The 23,284-nt window shown below is 40.5% G+C and overlaps 1 protein-coding gene across 2 annotated transcripts in view; it reads left to right on the forward strand.

Annotated features, from left to right (window-relative positions):
* stim2b (stromal interaction molecule 2b) overlaps positions 1-9,259 on the forward strand; it is a 69,666-nt gene extending 60,407 nt beyond the window's left edge. For both annotated transcript variants that reach the window (XM_023966199.2, XM_078936457.1), the window contains 2 exons: positions 257-440; positions 5,029-9,259. In XM_023966199.2, the coding sequence (XP_023821967.1) occupies positions 257-440; positions 5,029-5,653 (809 nt within the window). In that variant the 3' untranslated portion in view covers positions 5,654-9,259. The remainder of the gene's footprint in view (positions 1-256; positions 441-5,028) is intronic.
* The last annotated feature ends 14,025 nt before the right edge of the window (positions 9,260-23,284 follow it).

A 23,284-nucleotide genomic window follows, 5' to 3' on the forward strand; every position in this document is an offset into this window, starting at 1 on the left:
TGTTTCTTTTTCTGAAAAGGCCCTTCATCGAAGCAAAATCCACTCAACTTTAACAAAATTGGTGCATAAAATATCTAGCCTCTTTTTATTTTTTGAAGAGATGAAACCTCTACTTCATTTCAAAGCTGGGATCTCTTCCGCCCTCTGCTGGTTGCTTTTTTAAAAACAGTCATTTTCAAGATGGCATGTTTTGACCCTCTACTGCCACCTGCAGGGTACGTTTAGTTCATAACCTTTTATTAAAATGTTTTCCCAGCCTCTATCCGGGCCCCGCTGGCGCGCAGCAGCAGCCTCTGTCGCTCTCGCCGGAGCCTGCTGAGCTCCCCGCAGACCTCCCTGATGTCTCCAGACCCAGACCTGCTGTCCATGGCCGGATCCTCTTTGTCTTATCGCTCTGAAGTAGAGGACGACCACATCGTGTTCAGCCTGGATAGGAAGGGGTACGTGTCTGACGGTTGGTTAACCGGAACCCCACGTGTCCCAATCAAACGAGGCCACCGGAGGCTCTCGTCGAACTCTAACCTATTTTACCCTAGGTTTAAAAAAAAACACAAACATCAGACAATCATTTATTCTGGTATTTAGAAAAAAACTATTTTGAATGGAAACAAATGTACAGTAAAACTGGTAGTTTAACTTTCCTAAACTCCCTAAGAAAATGTTCAAATGAGTCTCTTCAGACCTTTTTGAAGTTCTTTATTTTCCTCCAAATCTTTTACATTTTTTGTATTGCATAGTCTAAATCAGGGTTTTTTAACCTTTTTTGAGCATAGGTACACTTTTTCCTCTTCCTATGGCACAACCAAAAATAAAGAAAATGTGAAACTCTATAGTCTGTTTTAATCTGCAGTCTCTCCACGAACTCGCATGCATTTTTGGAATAGCTGAGGCACAAACATTTTTTAAAATAATTTTGTTAAAAGATTTGTCCAGGTAGTTGCTTTTACATCATTAAAGTCGTTATTAAGATGCAAATTCATAACCTCCCAAAAACCAAGTGAAATTAATTTTTTTCTAAACGGTAATTTAGTTTTTAGCAACTGTAATTATTAAACCAAAAAAATATCTATATATTTATATATATTTATACACATAAACACAGCATGTTTGATCATTTTTAGACAAAAGCAACAACATTATATTCATATTGTAGCTACACAATGGATCTGGATCATGGATCTAGCCCCGGTTCTGCACATATGAAGCGTGCCGCGGATCCCTCCACACGCTTCATTTGTTCGTTCTCATCGAACGCGATTTATGCATCAAACTCGCGTCAATGTCACAGCTCGAAACCTGACGCTCCCGCTGCGTGTGGGAGGAGCTACCGTCAAGTATTTCTCACCTTCCTTATGAGAAACACAAGACGCTGAGAGATCCGGTGCCTTTTTTTCTGAATAGCTCCACAAAGCTGTTGGGGTAAACTACTTTGTATGAAACCTGAGCCTTTTTTAAGGAAAGTAGAGCTGATATTCTGGTGATTGTAAATGTTTTTAGATCAATTAAAATTCATAATTTCCCATGGCACACTAGACAGTCTCTCATGACACACTAGTGTGCTGTGTTCACACCAAACTATGGAAGCATTTCTGTAGCATAATTTAAAATAAAAGCCAATTCCAGAAATGCTTTTTCAATTTTAACCCTTGACACATTGGGAGTTGGGTCATCTAGACCCACTAGACAGTGCTCTGAACCTTTTTTCTTCAATGATTTGTGATCTTCACTGGTGTCCATGGATTCCATGAAATCTTTCCACCTTTATCCACCTTTGTCATGGTAGGGAGAACACGTCAAAGTAAGGGTGGGGTCATCTAAGATAGCACAAGGGTTAAAATGCATCTGTTGACTCATAATTCAAATAAAAAAGTAATCTGGCAAACTGCTTTTTCTTTTTCTTCTTCAACACTGCTCATTCTGTCACTTAATTAAAATGATAAAGCAAATGTGATTTGACATTTCATTTTCAAAAAGTTCTCTGATAAATGTGCAGCAAAATTCAATTAGAAATGTCTAATTTGACAATTAAAATGTAACTGCATTCAGAGGGGAGGCTGGGGCGATGATGTCAGTGCTTTGTTGGTCCTACCAGCAAACCGCAAAAGGTTAGCATGGCGAACTCTGTGCTATAGCTGTTGATGGGGCTGCAGCTGTCCTCCAACAGCAAAATCAGAGGGACGCAGCAGGAGACGATCTTCTTAATGTGCTTTTATTATTGTTATAATTATTGTTGGGGGTTAGGGTTCACTCATAATGTTTAAGTCCGTGCAGCCAGTGCGTTTTTCCTGGCTGCAAAGATCCGCAAGAAGGGTTAGCATTAGGCTAATACGTGCTAGCAAAATTTAGCTGTGGATGAACTTCTTAAATTCCGTGCGGGCAATGCCGCAATGAGCATCTTGGATGTAAACATGTGAGAATGACATCAGCCTTTATTTTATTTCTGGACACCACTGGAAACACAAATTCGCATGATTGTTTACACGGTTTCTCAGGTCTGCGTAGCAGCATTTCTGTCCTGTTGCGGCTTCGGACTAGCTTTGTGTTAGCGGGCGGTGCATCCAGCTGCGGTCTGGACTGCAGAAGGCGGAAATGCTGCTACGCAGTCCTGTGTAAACAATCAGGAGTGCGCTGCATAACAAAGCACCCGCCCCTGCCGCAAACAGGAAGCTACGAGCCTGCCTACTAGGCATAAGATACCATAGAACTTTATTGATCTCCAGAGGGAAATTCAGTTGTTACAACAGCCAAACAAGAAATATAACAGACATATCAGTGTCTTAGCCATATTTGCCACACCAAATGAACACTGACGTCATCGCCCCGCCTCCCACCTGGAAATGCTAACTGGAATTGAATAATGCGACACTCTTGGATGTAAAAAAAAAACGAAAATGCAATCCACTCTTTGCATTTTTGCTTGTTTCTATGTCATAGAAGAAGCGGTTTTTAAGTAGAAATGAAAAGGCATTTTGGAGGATTGATTTGTAATTTTATTTTTGAGTCAATTGATGCAGTTACTACGACGGAGTTTTAGGGCCACCAAAAAAAAAAAAAAAAGCAAAATTACGACATTTTATCGTATTAAATTTACGAGTTTTTTTCTCGTAAATTTACGATTTTTTACAGAAAAAAGTCATAGATTAACAAAGAGAAAACACAGAAGTTGTCCGTTCATCGGAGCATCGCTTGAAGATGAAAGATGTGTAGCCTTTTGTGAAGCTTTATTTCCGGATTATTATAGGTTTCAAACAAAGAGATTCTGAACCTTTGGCGACTCAAAATCAGACTATTGTCAGTGTAGCGGTTTTCCGAGGTTCAGTGTCAGTAAAGCGGACTTTCATATGTAAAATAAGGAGTTCAGAGACATGTTTTGGTGCAGAGGATCGCTGCAGCTTTTATTCTCCTTTTCATTCACAAACCCTGAAGTTCATCTGTCTCATTACGTCATGAACCTGTCATCAGATCCGAACACCAATGCGGAAGTAAACGTCCCGTTATATCATCAAACAACAAAGAGAAGGAAAATAGTCTATTATATTAGCATTAGAACGTTCAAAATGCCAAAAAAAAAAAAGACGGAAGCGTCACACAAACGCAGAGATCTTGTTTTTGGTGGAGGAAGAAAGGATTAAAGTGGAAAGCTGCAGGGACACCGATGGCTTCATTGGGCTGCAGGGATCCTGCAAACCAACCATCAATAAATAAAACTTTAATAAATTGTTAATCAAACAAACGAGCTTCCAGATATTTGGAACGTTCAAGCTCATTCAGCTCACCTGTTCAACTAAGTTTAGTCGGTCTGCTCTGTTGTTGCGCGGCGTTCACTTGCTGCTCTGCATGCTCACTTCCACTTAATATCGTAAATTTACGAGTTTGTTTCTCATAAATTTACGAGTTTTTATCTCCTAAATTTACGAGATAAAAACTCGTAATTTTACTTTTTTTTTTTGGTGGCCCTAATATTCCATCGTAAGTTACATTGAGGAAAGAAAAAATATTTCGGTTAATTCATTTCAATTGTCAAATTAGATATTTCTAACTGAATTTTGCAGAACATTTCGTAGAGAACTTTTTGAAAATGAAATGTCAAATATCATTTTCTATATTATTTTAATTTTGTGACAGAATGAGTGGTATTGAAGGAGAAAAAGAAAAAGCATTTTGGTATATTTCGTTTTCATTTTAATTTTGATTCAACAGATGCAGCTTTATTTTGAAACTGATAAAGCATTTCTGGTATTGACTTTAATTTTTAATTATGCTCCAGAAATGCTTTCATACTAAACGCATCTAATTCGCAACTTCCATCTCTCTTCCGATGTGCGTCAAAGGGAGACTTTGGACTAACCGATAAATCTAAGAAGCATGTTTTTGAACTGTGGTAGAAAGGAAAACCACACACGCATGGGGAGAACATGCAAACAGATGCGTCACGCTGCGTATGATGCCCAAAACGCACAGAAGGACCTGTCTGTTCTATAATTGAAACTAGACAGGTTCACCACACAAAGTGGGCTGGATGTGAACATAGTTTCATAATCTGCAAATTTAAGCTAAGATAAAATCTAAACAGTGAATTAAAAAAATTAACACACACTAATCTTGGAAACAAAAAAACCCCTAAAAAAATTCTTGAGATTTTGAAAGCAAATCAAGTTTATTTCTCATTGTGGAGAAAATTGCTCTTATTTGAAACCAGCCCCCAGTGGTAATTTAGGGAACTGCAGCATAAAATTTTTCCAGGTTTGGGCTAAATGTGGAAGTGAAAGGTGGAGGGTTGATTTTTAGGAGTTTATCTGGCATATCTAATCGTAAGATTTGGGTATGTTTAGACCAGTTGCCCTTTGAGTGAGAAAACCAAAAATAATCAGAAAACTACCAATATATGCACAAAGAATTATAAAAAACAAGATTAAGAATAGTCATTTTTTTTAATGTTTTTCTGTCAACTCTCTGATATTTTATGCTAAATGGAATGCTTCAATTACAACAAAATAAGTAATCAATCCTTTCTCCCCCCCTCCTCAGGGAGCTGGTTAAGGAGAGCAGCTTCGATACAGACTCTCTGAACTCGTCGATGGGCGGCCGTAAGCCGCTGCACTCCCCCTGCACCCCTAGCTCAGAAACCCCCTACCGCAAGATCTCCCTGGAGGAGCTGCTGCTGTTCGGCCAGAGCGCCGACCCCCCTGCTTCCGCCCACACCACCAGCAGCAGCAGCAGCAGCAGTCTCAGGGACTCCACCCCTCCGCCCTTGCCCACCTCGCTGGCCACCACCCCTTCCAGCCCGCCCTCCACCTCGCCCTCCCCGGCTCTGGAGCACCATCCGTTCGCACGGAGGGGCTCGCCCGACCTCACCAGCGTCCTGCCCGAGTCCCAAAGAGTGCCTCCGCCACAGGGGGGCGCGGCCCATCAGACAGGAAAGGGCATGTACAACGGCATCCTGGAGAAATCCTACAGCTACAGCCAGCTGCCGGCGAGCATGCTGCCCAGCGTGGGGCATTACCCGTCTCTGACCTCGCTGGACTCGGAGGGCCGGAGCGCCGGGAGAGATTACAAGCTGCAGAGCACCTCCTCCCAGGACTCCAGTGACAATGGAGAGAAGAGCAAGCGCTCCTCCTCTAAAATCAAAAGCTTATTTAAGAAGAAAAAATAAAAGTTGTAGAGCGGGATAGTATGCGTGTGCGCGCGTGTGTCTGTGCGTGTGTGTCAGTGACAGCAAGAGTTAGTTTTATCACTGATATGAGGAAAAAGTGGACGCCAACCCGGGAGATGAAACGTCTCCGTCTTTGCCATCAGTGATGGAATGTAGCTCAGTCTGGGGGCCTTTAAGCGGCTCTCAGGCTGGTAGCCTTATTTTTTCAGAAATGCCTTTTTCCTCGGTTCACTCACAGCCTCGAAGAGGAACCTGGGGGGTCAAACCCAGATCAGCTCAAGGCGAATGAAAAACCAGACTGTAAATTTGAAGAAGAAAAAAAGAAAAATTGACAGCAGTTTTAAATGAAAAGGTGCACACTGTAAACTGAAAAGAAATGTTAACAAATTAAAATGTAAATTTCAAAAAATATATATTTTAAATTTAAAAAATTGCTAAAAGTTTCATTTAAAAAAGCTATAAATCTAAAATTGTTACCAAGTAAAGAAAAGGTTTTGTAAAATCTTTTTAGTTTATTTCATTCTTTGCTTTCAGTCCTTAGTTCACAGTTTCATTTCAGATTTTTGTTTTCAGTCATCACTGTTTCGTGGGGGCGGAGTTTGGAGCCCATTAGCCATTGGAACATGATTGACATCGGGTGATAAAAGTTTACGGTGACGTCATTTTAGCAGCAAACCTTTTACAAAAGTAGAAACACAAAACATCAGCTGTTACGAATTATCATTATTTTTCAAATTTGGTTTTGAACGTACGATTCTTTTATTCAAATTTGCAATGTTTTTTTTAGGTTTAAAATGTACATTTTTTCAAATTAACCAATTTATTTTTAATATTATTATTTCTTTTTAATTTTAAAATATTTTTATTTTTAATTTTATTTTTATGTTCTTTATGATTTTTAATATTTGTTTAATACTTAAAATATTTCTTTTTTAGAAATTTTTATTCAAATCTTTAACACCTACTTAAAGCTTAAAATACTTAAAATAGTATTTCAAATTATTTTATTTAAAATACTTTTAAATTACAAATATTTATTATTAAAATTAGTATATTTCTGTCAATTTTAAACTGCATCTTATTCACATATACAATTTAAGTTTTTTAAGTTTAAAATGTATTTTTTTCAAATTTACAATTTTATTTCTCAAAATTTTCAGTATTTCTTTCAAATTCAATTTTTTTTCAAATATACAATTTTATTTTTTAATGTTAAAAATTTCTTTTAAGTTTAAAATATACATCTTTCCTAAATTTTCACCTTTATTTTTTTAATTGTAATATTTTCTATAAGTTTGAAATATATATTTTTTCAAACGTAGAATTTTATTCTTTAATTTAAAAAAACAAAAAAAAAAAAAAAAACAAATATTTTTCGAATATACAGTTTTTTATTGAAAAAACTGTATATTTAATGTACAATTTTTCTATTGTTTTTTTTTTAAATTGACATTGTCTATTATTCAACTGTCCAATCTTTCATTCACTTGAAGGTGACCCTGATTTGACCCCACAGGATTCTGCACAGGTGGAAGGAGGACTGGAGGCTCACACCTGTTCACCATCTTCTCCTAATTTTTGAGTTTGAACCAAAAAAAGGTGAAGGGGTGATTAAAGGGGGGAGGGGCAGGCTGGAAGCACACAATGTGTAGCATTTTACTTTTGCCAGATTTAGCTAAAGGAAATATCCAGAAAAGAGGACAACCTCGGATCCTCCTGTTGTGAAGAGTTCTAAACTCAGTTACTTGACTTTTTTTTTTTCAGAGAGAAAAAAAATGTCTGAAAGCTTGTTGCACTACTTACTTACTTTTTTTTTGTTTTGTGTTTTTGGATAGGGGGTAGTGAAGAACCACACGATGCACGAAGGAATAAAAGGTGTAAAGATGAGCAGCTGCAGTGAAAACAATCATCTTCTTGTTCTCTACATCCATCCAGAAATATATATTCTCTGAAAACAAAAAAATCATTTGGTCCTTACTATCACTCGACTTCAACCTATGAAGCTGAAGTTTTGACCTCAAAACGAAAGTTTTAAAGTGCTTCAATAAATTCAATTTGAGCTTTTTTCTTGTAAAAACTTTTGCGGCATGGAAGTCTGAGAAAGACTTGTGGGGAAACCTTTCCGTCAATCTGCAACAGACTTTTTAATTGAAAGTGCAAATTGCCGAAGTGACATCTAGACCAAAAACAGCCCTCCAGCGGTGGAGCACATTGGCGGAGGTTTAATGATCTGGGCTCATTCTAGGGCCACCTGGACATCCTGAAGCCAATTGGTTGAGGATTTTTTATTTTTAGGGATAAATTTGATGAAACGGATCGTCAGTTGGCGAAACTGTTGAAACTCTCTTGCGAAAACGCAAATTTCTAATCAGTCAGTCGCGCAGAAGCAGCTCAAGACATGAGGAATATTCTACACTGAGCAACATGTCAAACTTCAGCTAAACCACGACTTGATATATATTATTTTTTCCTGATGCCAGGTGTTGGAGAACGCCAGATGTGTTGGAATCAAAAGCCCATCTGTTACATCCCAGATATCAAAGGATGTTTTCCTAAAAAAGAGGGAAGGATGGCCTTTCGTCAAACCCTTTGATCTTACCTTGTCTTAACAGTTTGACCCCCTCCTCCTCCTCCTTTAGGACCTTTGATCCGGATCACCTGGCAGATTTAAATCTGCTAAATGCTTTTTAAATCTGACAAAGACTCATTCTTAACCAGCTCTAGAACACAGTAGTGTTACAACCAAGGTCACATGACCTGATCTGATGAATCTGAATCGGTGCTGCATTCACACAGTGGGGACAGAATTCCGAGTGAAAACATTTTCAAACTCACACACACATTATGGATGTTATCAAGCTGCTGTGTCGCTGGCTGACTAAAGATCTGCTCCTATAGGCAGTAAGAAAAAAGCAGAACGTGTTTGGCCTTTTTACCTATTTACAGGTACCAGATTTTATTTTGAAAATCGCCCCCCCTTGTCAAAACGTGATGTCAGGAGAGGCGCTATCTTTTGCCGCGCCGCTTCCATGTGTGGTGTTTCTGTACGTTCAAATGCAAAGATGTGTCATTGCCGGATATTTGCAGGATTTTTTTTTTAAGCTTCTGGTTTTGTTTGCCAAGAAGTTCTCGTGTTCCAAAGTTACTTGGGAACTCAACCCCGCCCCCCGCTAAAACCACACGTTAAGCTCAAAGCCAACCCCACGCAATACAATCTTGCCATTCGCCTTTGGCCTGGCACTGAGCGTTCTGATGTCAAAAGCTTCACACTGTGATTTCAGGGCAACCCCCCCCCCCCCACCCATGTCGCTGCTCTGGCTAGCCCTGCTGCAGCTCAGTGAATGTGACAGAGTGATAGCTGGCCAGCAGGGGGAGCTACTGCTGCTTAAGAGATGAACTGAGCAACTAGTGGTCTGTTGATGTTTTTTCCCCTTAAAGTTCATATAGAAGGAAGGTTGCAGCACACTACGAAGGAAATGTAAGCCAGGAAGAATCGAATGTTTACGAGACACTAGGACTTTTTTTCTTTTTCTTTTTTTTAGAATATTTTGTGTGTGAATATTTGTACACAGTAGATGAATTAATAAAAAAGAAACATCTGAGATATTTCAGTCTTCTGAGGCTTTTATGCTGCTTTATGATGTGATTCATATTATTTTATTATATCAGGTTTGGCTATGAACTGAGAAGCCTTTACTTTCTAAATACTATTTCAAACTGGTGCTTAAAATCAGATATTCTTCTTGTAATTACATCTATGATCTAAATGCCTTAGGAGGCCATCTGTAAATTGACATCAGGGGTCAGGACTACTGATTAGTTAACCTAAATAAACAGTAGCAGCTTCTCAATATACTGGTACCTGATGCATCCCCCATGTACAGAAACATGTACAGCCATGTATATGGCGTTTCATCGCTGCCATATAGTGAAAGGGCGTGAAGACAACTTAGCAGGCGTATTCCATCTCGTTGGCGTGCGGCTCCAAAGAACAGTGCAGGCAGACGCGTCAGTCCAAACCTAAGTCCTACAGTCCAAAAGTGTGGCGTAACGCGCCGGCGCTGCCTCTCAGCAAAAGGAGCAGAGGATGGACAGCTTTTCATTGTCATCTGCTGGAAGTTGCTGCGCTCGAGTCCATCTTCCAACACAGGCAACCTCGCCTTGTTTCCGCGGAAACTCAGCTGCTGCTTCGTCTTATTTTCTTGTTGGAGTTGGTTTTCCAGCATCCTCACTTGCAAACCATGGATTCTTTATTTTAAATTCTCTGGCTGCTGAGGTTAAAGTTAGAAAAATCTTCACAGATTAGGATTTGCAGCCCCAAAGGCAAAAAAATGATGTTTTTCTTTAGAAATGCATTTGTAGTTCACTCTCTGTGTTAATACATAAGGATTGAGATACTTGCTGACACATTTGATTTTTTTATCAGAAGAGTTATTGAAGCAGGAAGTCCGAATCTGTGAAGATGTAATTTAACCGAAGTGCAGCTGCTTGATTCCCGTGTTCCTCCGCGTAGCTGATAGCTTGCAGTTTAAACTGTGCTTCATAATCGCGTCTCTTTGCGTTTCCAGGGTTTCTAAAGCGATTTTGTTCAGCATTATGCACATATCTGCACCTTTGTACTATGGGGGGGTGTCTTCTTTCACGTCCTCACCTCTCTCCGTATCGTCCTCAAGCTGTTCTCTTCTAGGTCCTCTTCACCGAAGTCACACAACACATTAGGGCCGATCCGTACATGTGGGAGAAAATGTAAGACTTTCACCTTATGGTTGTGAAAGTACTGTATATAGAAAATATGATAGAAGGCAGAGAGCCGCATGCAGCTCTGGAGCCACCTGTCAGCCCCCCTGCTCTGAAAAATGAAAGTCCCGCCCCACTGCCTCGCCGGATAAGACATGTAAATTTCGGCCAATCAGATCAACCAGAAAGGTTTCCGCCCCCAATTGACAAACACACCGAACGTAAATCCTGGTGAGGGCACAAAGAGGAAGTGACCGCGCAGGATCACGGCTCAGTTAGGATTGCAGACGTGCGGTTGTAAAATGCGGGTCGCTCGGTTAGAATTGCGCCTGCACAGTTGTAAGGTTCACTCACTCAGTTCCTGAATACGCCTGCTCAGTTGTCTTTACGCCCTTTCACTTCATGGCAGCCATACGTATATTCTCATTAGATTGGCACGTTCAAAAGAAACAATGGCTTCACTGCTGTCATTTGGTTTGGATACAGGTAAGTTCCATTAGGTGTCTCAAACCTGGGTGTGTGAAACTTGTTCTTAGCATTTGACCAATCCCCTTAGAGAGCGCTGAGCTGCAGACACAGCTGCATTCTGGAACCATTTGATGGTTTCCCCCCTCCCCCCCAATCCAACCCCTAAAAGACCTATTTTAATCATGTCTTGATGTACTGTGAAAGTATTCCCAGTGGTCTGTTAGTTATGGGTGTATTCACAGTGGAAAAGTCTGTCGGTCCCGATCAAGTCCAGAACCTTGCGTTTGGTCTGTATTGAGACTGCGTTCAACCCAACTTTTTTGTTTCGATTCAAAGCTTATAAAACAAAATCACTTCATCTTCAAACTTCGAAGGCCATTAACCCACTTATACCATGGTCACTTACAAAATAAATAAATAGTAACCAGTTTTTAGTCCTTAATTCTTGCTCTTTTTCCAATTTGGATCGCTTTTCTCAAAAAAAGCGGACTATTTGTTGTGCCACACCACGTAACAAATAGTCTGCATCGCGCCGCTGTCAAGATTCGGCGATATAAAGCGATATATAAATCCTGATCTTTCTGATGGGTTGAATAAAGCATCAGTTCAGAGAGAAAGTTCACCTCTTTGTCAAAATGATGAAGCTAAAGTTCTTTTTACAGAAGCCGGCGCAGTGATGAAAACATTTAAGCTAGGTGACCGGAACTTCTTTTTCACCGTGCGGTTATCCTGTGGCATATCACTTTTTAATGCACACCCAGCAGCCAATCAGAATCCAGAATTCACCCTGACCGTGGTATAAATCTGTGTATTATTCGTCTTTTAATTTAAATATCAAAAAACGAAAAACAAATGTGTTTTTTTCCATTTATGAATTAAACTGAAAATGAAGCAAATGGATAATGAACATTTAAATTACTGTTTTAAATTTTTGTCTGAAACAAGTTTTACCTGAAAGTAGTTTGTTGCAGCTGCAGGTGTGTTTTTTTTATTTTTCTGCAGAAGTTTTTCCATTCAATTTTTTACATCAGATTTCTGGGCCATTGTACGACGGAGTATTAGGGCCACCAATAAAAAAAAAAAAATTAGAGCCACCAAAAAAAAAAAAAAGTAAAATTACGAGATTTTATCTCATAAATTTAGGAGATAAAAACTCGTAAATTTACGACTTTTTATCTCATAAATTTACGACTTAAAATCTCATAAATTTACGAGAAAAAAGTCGTAGATTAAGGAAAAAACACCGAAGTTGTCCGTTTATCGGAACCTAGCTTGAAGATGAAGTATGTGGAGCCTTTTGTGAAGCTTCATTTCCGGATTATTATAGGTTTAAAACAAAGAGATTCTGAACCTTTTGGCGACTCAAAATCAGATTATTTTCCGTGAAGTAGTCTTTCCGGGGTTCAGTGTCAGTAAAGCGGAGTTTAATATGTAAAATAAGGATCTCAGAGACACGTTTGGGTGTAGACAATCGCTGCAGCCTTTATTCTCCTTTTCACTCACATATCCTGAAGTTCATTTGTCTCATTACGTCATGAACCTGTCATCCCAACACCAATGCGGTAGTAAACAGTGTTACTAATGCCCCCTCCTGCAGATGAAATGTCCCGTTTCAGCATAAAACAATAAAGAGGAATGAAAATAGTGTTTTATATTAGCTTTGGAACGTTGAAAATGCCAAAAAAAAGTGCTCCTCCATTTGTGTGACGGAAGCGTCACACAGACGTAGAGTCTTGTCTTTGGTGGAGGAAGAAAGGATTCAAGCAAACAGCTGCAGGGACACCGACGACGGCTTCATCGGGCTGCAGAGATCCTGCAAACCAACCATCAATAAATAAAACTTTAATGAATCGTAAATCAAACAAATGACCTTCCAGACATTTGGAACGTTATCAATAAATATTCAGCTCACCTGTTCAACAAAGTTTAGTCGGTGCACGGCGTTCACCTGCTGCTCTGCATGCTCACTTCCACTGTAATCTCCTAAAATTACGAGTTTTTTTCTCCTAAATTTACGAGTTTTTATCTCCTAAATTTACGAGTTTTTATCTCCTAAATTTACGAGATAAAATCTCGTAATTTTACTTTTTTTTTTTTTTTTTTGGTGGCCCTAATACTCCGTCGTACCATTGAAATGTTGAGTCTCGAAAATAAAAAACAGAAAGCTTTAAGATAGAAAATAGTATTGTGGGGGATAAAAATGTGCTGTTTAAAAACCAAGGTTTAAAAAAGAAGTTAGAAAGAAAATTTAAAGGTTTAAAAAATTCAGAATCTGATGGAACAGAAAAACCTTCATGGAGTGTGATGTCATCAGTAGAAAACTGCTTAAGTGAAGTCAATTCAGTCGCCATTCTTTTGCCATGTGAATGTCGCCATGTTGGAGCCAGACAAAGTCGGAAAGCAGAGATTAGTCTGAGATGGTTGAAGTCATAATTTCTATGGCAGCCAATCAGGAATGAGCTTATTGGAAGACCACACCTTTACCATTTGAAAGTGGGCTACACGAAATCTGTCAATCAACGTTCGACCAAATGCTTTTTTTGAGGCATCCGATTGGTCAGTTTAGAACTGAATAACTTGCCATAAAGAAAGGGAATCATGACAAAAACGAAGAAGTATCAAGAATATGTTAAGTAAGGGTTAATGGCCGACGAAGTGTGCAGTTACTACTTTTTAACGCACGCCGTCCGACGCGAAGCGGAGGACGGTTGCTTCCGCGAAGTGCGTTAAAAAGTAGTAACTGCACACTTCGAAGGCCATTAACCCGCTTATACCATGGCCACTTACAAAAGCAATACATATTAACCAGGTTTTAGTCCTTAATTCTTGTTTTTCTTTCGATTTGGATCACTTTTCTCATAAACAGCGTACTATATGCGCCGCATCACGTAACATATAGTCCGCGTCGCGCAGCACCACCGCTGCAGTCAAGATTCGGCGATATATATATGCTGATCGTCCCGATGGGTTGAATAAAGCATCAATTTAGAGGGAAAGTTAATCGCTTACCGCTTGTTTTTGCCCAGATGATGAAGCAAAAGGTTGTTTTACAGAAGCCGGCGCAGTGATACAAATCATTTAAGCTAGCCGACTGGAACTTCTTTTTTCACCGTGCGGTTATCAGGTTTTAACGCATACCCAGCAGCCAATCAGAATCGAGTATTCAACCGGACCATGGTATAAAAGAACATAACAGAACAAGTATGGTTTTTCTGACAAGTATACAGCTGTTTATTTCTTAACAGATGTTTGGGATGTTGACATCTTGGAACCAGCGGGTACTTCCTGTTTTTGTCAAAGATTTTCCACTTCAAGTTTGAGGCGTTCCTTGTTTTCTCATCTTCTTTCCTGCACATGTGTGGGTGGGTGTGGGGAAGGATTATCCTCCTGACACCCGCATTTGTCTCAGGAGCAGAGAAATGGTCAAGCAGAGAAGAAAAGGACGCATGACTGTTTTATCAATATAAAGTGAACATGATGGAACCTGCGGTGATGGTTCATCAATTTGCCGCACCAGGAGAGGAGCCGAGACGTCTGCGGGTGATGAATGTTGTTTGGGCGACGGCAACAGGCAAACAAGTGCAACTCCCAAACGGTGAAGGTGCAGTGCCGGCGATCGCCACATGGTGTCAGCAGAGTATCAGGGGGAAAAGTGGCCTCTGCCACTCCTTGTTGGGAAAAATCTACACGGAATCCGAAAATCCTCTGGAAAACACAACTTTCACTCTGACCGTTTTCAGATAAGATGCTACTGCTTACATAGAGTTCACTTATGACACCTTTTTTCAAATAATATCCTTCATAAAACTGTTAAAAACAACCATCTGCTGCCTATTTTTATTAGAAAATGATTCAAATGTACTTTTCCCCCCAATTTTCTCACCTTTTTTTTCTTTTGTTTTAAATATTTTACATGAATCGAAGCACACAAATGTTTTATTTTTACAGCATTGACCCTTTTCCTCTGTCAGGTGAGTTTTATGATGTCACACGGCATGCTTAACAACCCAATACTGTTCTTGTTTGTTATTCTCCTGCAGAAGCTTGTTCTAGATGTTCTGATTTTAACCGTCACAGCTGCTGCACTTTAATTTGTATTTTTCTAGGTTTGTCAAAAAAAATCTCTTTTTTTTTTTTTAACTTTCTTAACTTTTCAAAGCGTGGGATGTCATCATCCAGAATTTGCTGGTTCAGAAGTGAATCTGTGGGGTGTGAGTACACTGCTCCCGATCCTTTTTACTTTCAAATGTGCTCGCTGTCATCATTCCTTCTTTGACTAATCTTTGTCAGTTTACATCAGGCTTTCTTTTTTCCACATTTGAGAAATCTGAATACTGTTGACTTTAGAAAATGGTGTGGAAACTTCTCCGCGCTCAGTAGACAGCAGCATTTTTTTTCAGAGTCAGAAATCGGGTCTATTTATTTATGTGTTTTGTCACAACTGTGAAGCTCTGTGTCTTTTGGTTAATCTCTCAGCTTTTTCTGTTTCTGATAATAATCCTTGATCTTCTTCATCTCAGATCCTTTGTTTTTTATTGTATCAACATGACAGGATTCTGTTTGAGAACTTCAGCTCATTCCTTTTATTTTTTAGTCTTAGTTTGCTTAAGTTTTGGTCATGACGTCTGCAGTTCTCCTGCATATCTTACCTTCTGAACCTTGCAATTCAGGCTATTTATGTTTGAAGAATATTCTAGACCAGCAGAGACTTTGTTCATATCTACAGACCCTTTCTAAAAAAAAAAAAAAATTAAAACATCAAAGGGAAGTGTATTCATTTCCATAATATTATTCAAAATGTAACTTTCATTGAAAATATAGATTCGGGGCACACTAATTGATTTTTAACTATTTGTTTATTTTTACATGAATTGAAAAAGGATTTCTAAAAATTTGAAACTGAAAGCAGCTACATAGATTCCCCAGATGTCATTAGATGTGTTCAGTCTGGTTCTATTTGGATAAGACTTCAGACTTGAAAACAAGGCAGAAGACTATCAATGATCCCCTCCATAGTGATGGATGAGAAACAAAGGTTCATAGATAAGGAGGTTGGCTGTTCACAGAGCGGATCAACAGGAAGTTTGGGCGACATGTGTCGGGAGAAGATGCAGCAACAAAAAATATGACCGTGAGCTTCAGTTGATTATTAAAAGGACAAGATTCAAGAACCTGCAGACGCCCAGAAAGAGTGGAATGAGGTGGATGACGAGCTCCAAGAAGCACCACATTCAGGACTGAGCATGTGTTTGGAGAGAAACCATCTGATGTGGTCCTAACCCCATGAAAGCAGAGTGATGAAAAGGTGAACAGACTGCAACTCCCAGCAGTTTAGGTTTATCAAAGCAGAAGTGAAGGCATGGCTCCAGGTCACCCAAGCCATCCATAACTAGAAGCTTTAAGAGTGTCCATTTGAAATCTAGCCTCTAATGCAGAGGCGGCGTGTGGCTACTGAAGGAAATTGAGTTCTTTTTGCAAGAGAGAAGACGGTTGAAAATTGCTGTCCAATAAGATGGTTTTTAACGCCATAACACCAGCGCATTAGCTGCAATGCTGCCGTTCTTTCGTCAACTGTAGATCCTCAACCGTTTACACAATTAACGTAATGCCATCGGATTCTGAGGCAGAGAAAAGCAGCTTAGCTCTGATATGAGACACTCAACAGTAGTGATCATAGACTTGCGTTACATCCAAGAGTGTGTGTTAAGTAGGTGCCACTGGTGACATCTCAGGTGGTAAAGGGTTAAAAACAATATTCTGAAGTCTCTGCAGAGTTTGGTTGCACTGGAAGGGAATGTGCAGGAATGTCCTTTTTTCTCTCAGCAGATCGGATGACCTGAAGATGCCACACGGTTGGTCTTTTTTGTGGGAGGAGCCTGATCGATGCTTATTTTTTAGCATCAACAAAAGAAACTATTACAGAACAACCAGCTAGTTGTGCTAATTGTGCTAATCCTCGAGCTCTATCATTGTCAGGTTTGATGGTTTGAGGACAAACCAAACGGGAGCAGATCCAGACAGGAATGATCAAGATCTTGCTTGAGAGAGAGACGGCCTTCGGTGGAACAGGTGCAGTTACCCTCTATGGCCACTTGGAGGTGCAGGACTTTCAGTGTGGAAGTGATCCAAAAACCAGGGTCAAGTGTTGAAAAGACTTCGATATACAAGATCCAATCAGCAGTGGAGCAGGAAAAGGTCAGTGTCGATCACAAATGGGCCGGTGCAGGTAAGTTGTGACATTTTAGCATAGACAGTACGGACGCGTGTGGCTCACGGCGACTAGGCAACTATCTTCAAGTGACTTAAAAGTTGATTTTCTCCCAAAAAAGAGAGCTGACCATGGCCCCTAAGAAAAACCATGACTACGAAGACCTTAACCCTTCCATCTTTCTTAACCCCACCCTTACATTGACGTGTTCTCCCTACCATGACAAAGGTGGATAAAGGTGGAAAGATTTCATGTAATCCATGGACACCAGTGAAGATCACAAATCATTGAAGAAAAAAGGTTCAGTGCACTGTCTAGTGGGTCTAGATGACCCAACTCCCAATGTTAAAGTGCCTAGGATAGCACAAGGGTCAAAAAGAGTCTTGATGATTTACAAGCTGCATTCTGTAATGGAGCAAGTGGCCGCTAAGCTAACTCCTCTCATGGAGCTAATTCTGAGAGACAAACATCCCACATTCCGCTCTTCAGCTACAGACGCACTCCATTCATCGGGGAGACCGGACAGCAGCCTCCGGTAAAGCGAAGGGGGGGGCGGTGTGTGTGTGTTTATCAACAACATGTGGTGTGGGGATGTACGGACTGTTTTTATAAGTAACATAATCTGCATATATTTTGGATAAATGATCTGCATTTGCCATGTTGATTTCTAAAAGTTATTTAATCCATAATAATTTAAGTAATTCATATTTGTCATGTGTTTTATTGATATTTTAGGAATCTTAAGTCTGTCTGATAACAGCTTGGAACTGGATAATGGGTAATTCATGTAATAAAATGGTTACAGTATAACGGGGTGGGGCTATATAAATTCGCTTCCTTCCACTCCCTTTCAAGCAATATTTATTAATATGTCTAATTATCCTAAGTTTGATCCGTCATTGTATGAATGTATTACTGATGATTGTACTGTTTTTGTGTATTCTTCTTCTTTGACTGCTTGAAATAAACCATTTCAAATCAAATTTCAAATCAAAAACAGTGTTTTTTTAATCATAGGCGGCAGACATCAACAGAAGATTACCTCATGGCAGACCATGACACACATACTGAGGAAAATTTTCTTCACGCTCACTGCTCCACATTTACCAGGTAGACTGAAGTTCTTCTGTGCTTTTGACTGCTTTTTAGATGACTTCTTTCCCAAGTGAACTGAGAGCCTTGTTTTCAGGTGGATCAGACTTCAGAAGGTCATCTGTGGAGATGAACTCCAAGCAGTAGAGCAGTCTGAGCTCTAATCAGCTTCTTGGGTAAAATGAATGAACCTTCTTGATGATGGGCTGCATGATAGTGTAGTGGTTAGCACTCTCGCCTCAGAAGGTCCTGGTTTAAATCGCGGCTGGGTTCTTTGTTGTCCTCATGCATGTGCAGGTTTTCTCTTGGCCCCTCCCACAGTCCAAAAACATGCTTCATTGGTTCATTGGTATCTATGAATTGTTCCCTAGGTGTGCATGTGAGTGTGTGGCCCTACAACAGACTGGTCACCTGCTCCGGACGACCCCCCCTTTGCCCAACAGTAGGTGGGATAGGCTCCAGCAACCCCCTGTGACCCCCAAAAGGGATTCATTAGTATCTGAAAAAGGGTGGAAGGACGAACTTTCCATCGTTCAAAGCTCCCTTCAGGATAAATCATAAGTGCCTCTTCTCAGGATTACATAATAAATGTTGCAGCAACACTAAACCCCTGCAGCGAATACTCAGGGAGGGGTCTCATTCCATGAAAAGTAGACTCAAAAGTGCATTCTTTAAGCAATTGTGTCCCACATTGTCCTCCTCCTTCCCTCAGCTCTGCCTCCTCTGGTTCCTCTCAGGAGATGAACAGGTTGGGGACGCGTTGCAGATATTTATGGCCCCTGAACGGCACTGCAGTGAGGTAATTGGACCCACAATGACGCTAATGCTCAGAGAGAGGAGCTGTATACCGGAGCAGAAAGTGATGCAATGCCACAGAATGGCAGAATCTCCCTTAATGAGTGCTGCTGGAAGAAAGTAATGAACAGACAGAGTGCTTAAAGGCACACATATGTTAAAGTGAATGTGGAACGCTGAGACTTTTTTTTTTTACCCAACCTGCCTCGGTGCTTCATCTCTCCTTCTTCAGGCTGCCAAATCCAGCCTCTTCCTTTATCCCATCACTCAGCCCTCCTTCCTCTCTTGTTTGAATCCCATCCCAGTGCAGCGTAATGGATTTGTTAGTGTGGTTAATGTGCCGTGACCTACAGGGGCTACCTTTTTCATCTGCAAAAAAAGAAAGAAAGAAAGAAAGAAAAGAGAAAAGATGGAAACAGGGGAAAGGAGGAAAGGTGGCAGGCAAAACGAGGATTGTTTGAGGAGCTAAATTAATATTATACAGCAAAAAGAGGGAAGGAAAAGATTCACAGATCAGCATCATTTCTGCTTGGAGCACATTGGTATGAACGCAGGAAAACTGGATTTTAGCAAAAAAAGGCAGCAGAAAAAAGGGCGCCTTTCAAATTCAGACGGTATCAGCAAAGGACCTTACGGGCACCGAGCTGCATTCCTGCTTGTTTTCCAACCCCCCCTCCGCTCTGGCATGTGCTAATTGGCTGGAAACATCCAGGTAATCAGCCACGAGAAAGGCAAAGATATCTGGAAAAACATGCAGACACACCGGCCCCGGAGGCCTGGGGTTCACCCAGAAAACTGACTTTCCTTCAGATCTTCACCCCTACATCTGTTTAGCTGTTGTCTTGCAGCATGCAGACCTCACATTTGGGCCTTTAGTATTCAAGATTCTAGATCTATTACTTGTCAAATGTGCAATACATTGTAACATACAGCACTGATAAAATGTCTGTCCTCTGAAACCCTGATGCAAAAAAATAAATCACAATAAAGATAAAGCAAAAAAATAGAAATCAGTAAAATAGCGAAACTAATTTGAATATAAACAACTGTTACTGAATTTTTTTCATCAAAAATGGCTGCATATAAAATAATTCTGCCACTGGTATGAGTACAGGTACAGGTCATGAAGAACCTTTAGTGGTAAAAACAGAAGATTTGTCTTAGCCTTTCCCACAACGTAAAAGACTCACTCTGATGAAAGTTGTGTCTTTGGGGTTTTTAACACGTTTCAAAATCCCATTTCTGTGAATGTTTTTATTCAAATTGTTGTGAAAAAGATCGCATTTGTGACGGGTCACAAACTCCCTGCTTCACTCCGTTCGGATGAATCCACTTGTAGACAAATAGATCCATGAACGTCTTTGTGTTTTCTCGTCTCGGCTGGAGTCTGTCTCAAACTGTACAGTTGGATAGCTTCAGGATTGCTCGCCAGTTTTGTTACCATTTTAATATTAGGTTGGAGGGTGTGAGGGGCTGTAAGCTAGTAGGAGAGAGTGTTAACAGATGGATGATGGGAAGGGGAGCTGGGTTGCTCTGCACCAACAGTTCCGCACACAACTCGTAGGAGAATTTCTGATGATCTATTGGCGCTCTGCAGAATCTATGTCCTTGATAACAATACAGGTTTTTGGATTTTGGCTAAAAACAACATAAGTAAAAGACTACTGGGAATGCTTTAACAGTAGATAAAAGATGATCGGAGCAGGACTTTAATGACATAAGATGTATTTTCATGTTTTTCCTAACCATGCCATTCTTATTCAAGCAGAGAAGGCAGAGGGGGAAATACGAAAAAAAAAACCTTCATAAATAACAAAAAAAAAAGGCTAATAAAAAAAAACACAGCAGCAGTGTGTATTGACAAGATCAGCAGTGCTCACCCAGATAAACAAACTCCTCCTTAGCTTGTGAAAACTGAACTGAGTTCCACGTACACAAGGTTTTGATCGCGCCCTGAAAGTTCAACCCGTTGAACCTCTTGGCTGCTAAAATGCAACAACGCTGAACTAAACATGACCATGAAGGAGAAATGCATGATTGAGTTTTGTGCCCGGCTGGATTAATATGATGCCAAGAACAGAGCTGTGGAGGAAAAAGCCTGGAGCGAGAGTTGCAGGATTTTCACCACTTTGACGTCCAGCCTCATCCCACTGTGGGTGGTGGACATGCGCTCGTAGAAAAACTTAAGAAGAGGAGGCTCCTCCCTGCTGCTCCCTGCTTGTGTGGTGAGAACATCACCTGCTGGATTCATGAAACTGTGCAAAGCGCGTTCTCACCCTGAATTTACACTGGTCTGTCTGCGGTGCATCTCCATTGCTTTCTGTGAGGAGTCCGTCTCACAACTGTTGGTTAATTTATATTGACTCCGTTGCGTCTCCGGTCCCCTCCTCTTTGGAAGTCAGAGGAGTGGTTTTTCCTGTTACCGTGGTGTTGTGTTGTTTGTTTGTCCCACTCTCTTTGCTCGTCCAAGACCTAATCGATCAAACCCCGTGCTCTCTCCTTTATGAGTCCTTGTAAAACACATGCTTTATGTCATGACACACTTTTGAACCTCCACAATTAAACTTTTATTGTTCACAGTGGTGTTATCCACATTTTTTTAACACTTTATTGTCCAGAACATATACAAGTATGCAGGACAAGTACAACAATAAGAATGAGAATGCCTGGGGAATTCGTGGTGTGAATGTGTGACATCGCGAGAGAATGTCACCGTAAATATGAAATTACGTTTTATTTTGAAAGTACAAAGGAATTTTTTTATTTTGAAAAATGGACATGTTTCCAGTTTCCTGACTTTTTGCGATGAGATTGACGCGTAAAAGGAACTAACTCCTGTGTAAACTTGCGTTGGGGGCCGGACACAGAACGCAGACATGACGGAGGTGATGTAAACATTCTGAGTAACAGACGGACCGCAGACGAACCAGTGGAAATCGGCCTTTCAACGCACCACACCCGGCCAGTGTAAGCATATAGCATAACAGCCAGGCCGCAAGCAAGGAGCAAGCACTTATCTCTTGAACAGCACTAACGGGGTCGCTGCGCAGGATTTTGGGAGGTTGAAAAGAATACAATGTCCGTCTGACAAGCCTGTGTCTCATCTACTTCACCCTTACGTGTTGTTTAATAGTTCCCCACGACCTTTCACCCGCAGCTTGCCTGTAATTAAAATAAACAACAAAATACGAACGTGCATGAACATTTTAGTTATGCATGTACGCTGAACAGTCTGTTCAATATTTCCTGCAGGCCATCTTTGTAGCCCGAAGATTTGGTGATTTTTCTGCCGCAGTCTCAACCCATAAAGGCAGTTTGAACTGTGGTTTTAACTAAATAAATAGATTTCTGAACTGTAACTTGTTGTTAGCACAATCCTAAACTAAACTTATTGGAAAAAGAAATCTATTGAATTTGGTCAAGCTTTGCCTCTAAAGTACTGCTTCCCTTTGAGTGTTAGTCATTTGAGTTCTGTCAGAATGACATATGTACTTATCCGAGGCTAAATGATCTGAATCAAACCGTCACAGGGCTGGAACCAGGATTAAAGCTGAAGAAACTTATTCAAAGTTTCCCAGTCCAGCAGCATTTCACAAAAGTCTCTAAAAATCCATTAGTGACTTCCTAACACATCCTGAAAGAATCTCTTTGGTCTCAGAACAAAATAAATGAGGATATCAGAACAATAGCTTGACGAGCCCTCAGCACGGATCTGATTCGTTTATTTGATTATGCTAAAAGTAATGTGATAACATTTGAATGCTGTGTGCCTTCTTTCATGAGAGTTTAAGTAGTTGGGCCCAAAGCAAAAGGGAAGATCATAGAATATATGAATGAAAACGAACAGTCAAAAATCCTCACAGAGAGCAGAGACTCGTCGTTCGACACGAACGACTCCACTCCGTCTGATTTCATGTGATCCAGAAGAGCTTAATCAGATCTGCGGAGCTGATGGCGGCGATCGCATCGGCTGATGCAAGCAGGCAGCAGCAGTGCTCCTTCACCCGTTTCACTTCTCAGTTCAAACGTGCACTCCGGACGGATATATTAGCGTCAACCTGCCTGATTCATAAAGGCTTGTAAGAACGGGGGATGGGGGCAGCAGTGTCTGCCCTTAAGGTGAACTCACTTTTTTTTACCCCTGCACCCAGAGACCCAGGAATTGGACTTATATGAAATACCAAACTGTGCCAACACAAGCATTAAATATGGCAGGATGGGGCAAAAGACAAAAGCCCACCATAAATCCCTCAGACAATCTTCAGGGTAACAAAGTTAAAGTAAATACAAGATTTTTCTGCCAAATATTGCGATCTTTGGCACCAGCTGTG

Source organism: Oryzias latipes, chromosome 18 (genome assembly GCF_053564925.1).
Source record: "Oryzias latipes strain Hd-rR chromosome 18, Olatipes_Hd-rR_3.1".
Taxonomy (NCBI): Eukaryota; Metazoa; Chordata; class Actinopteri; order Beloniformes; family Adrianichthyidae; genus Oryzias; species Oryzias latipes.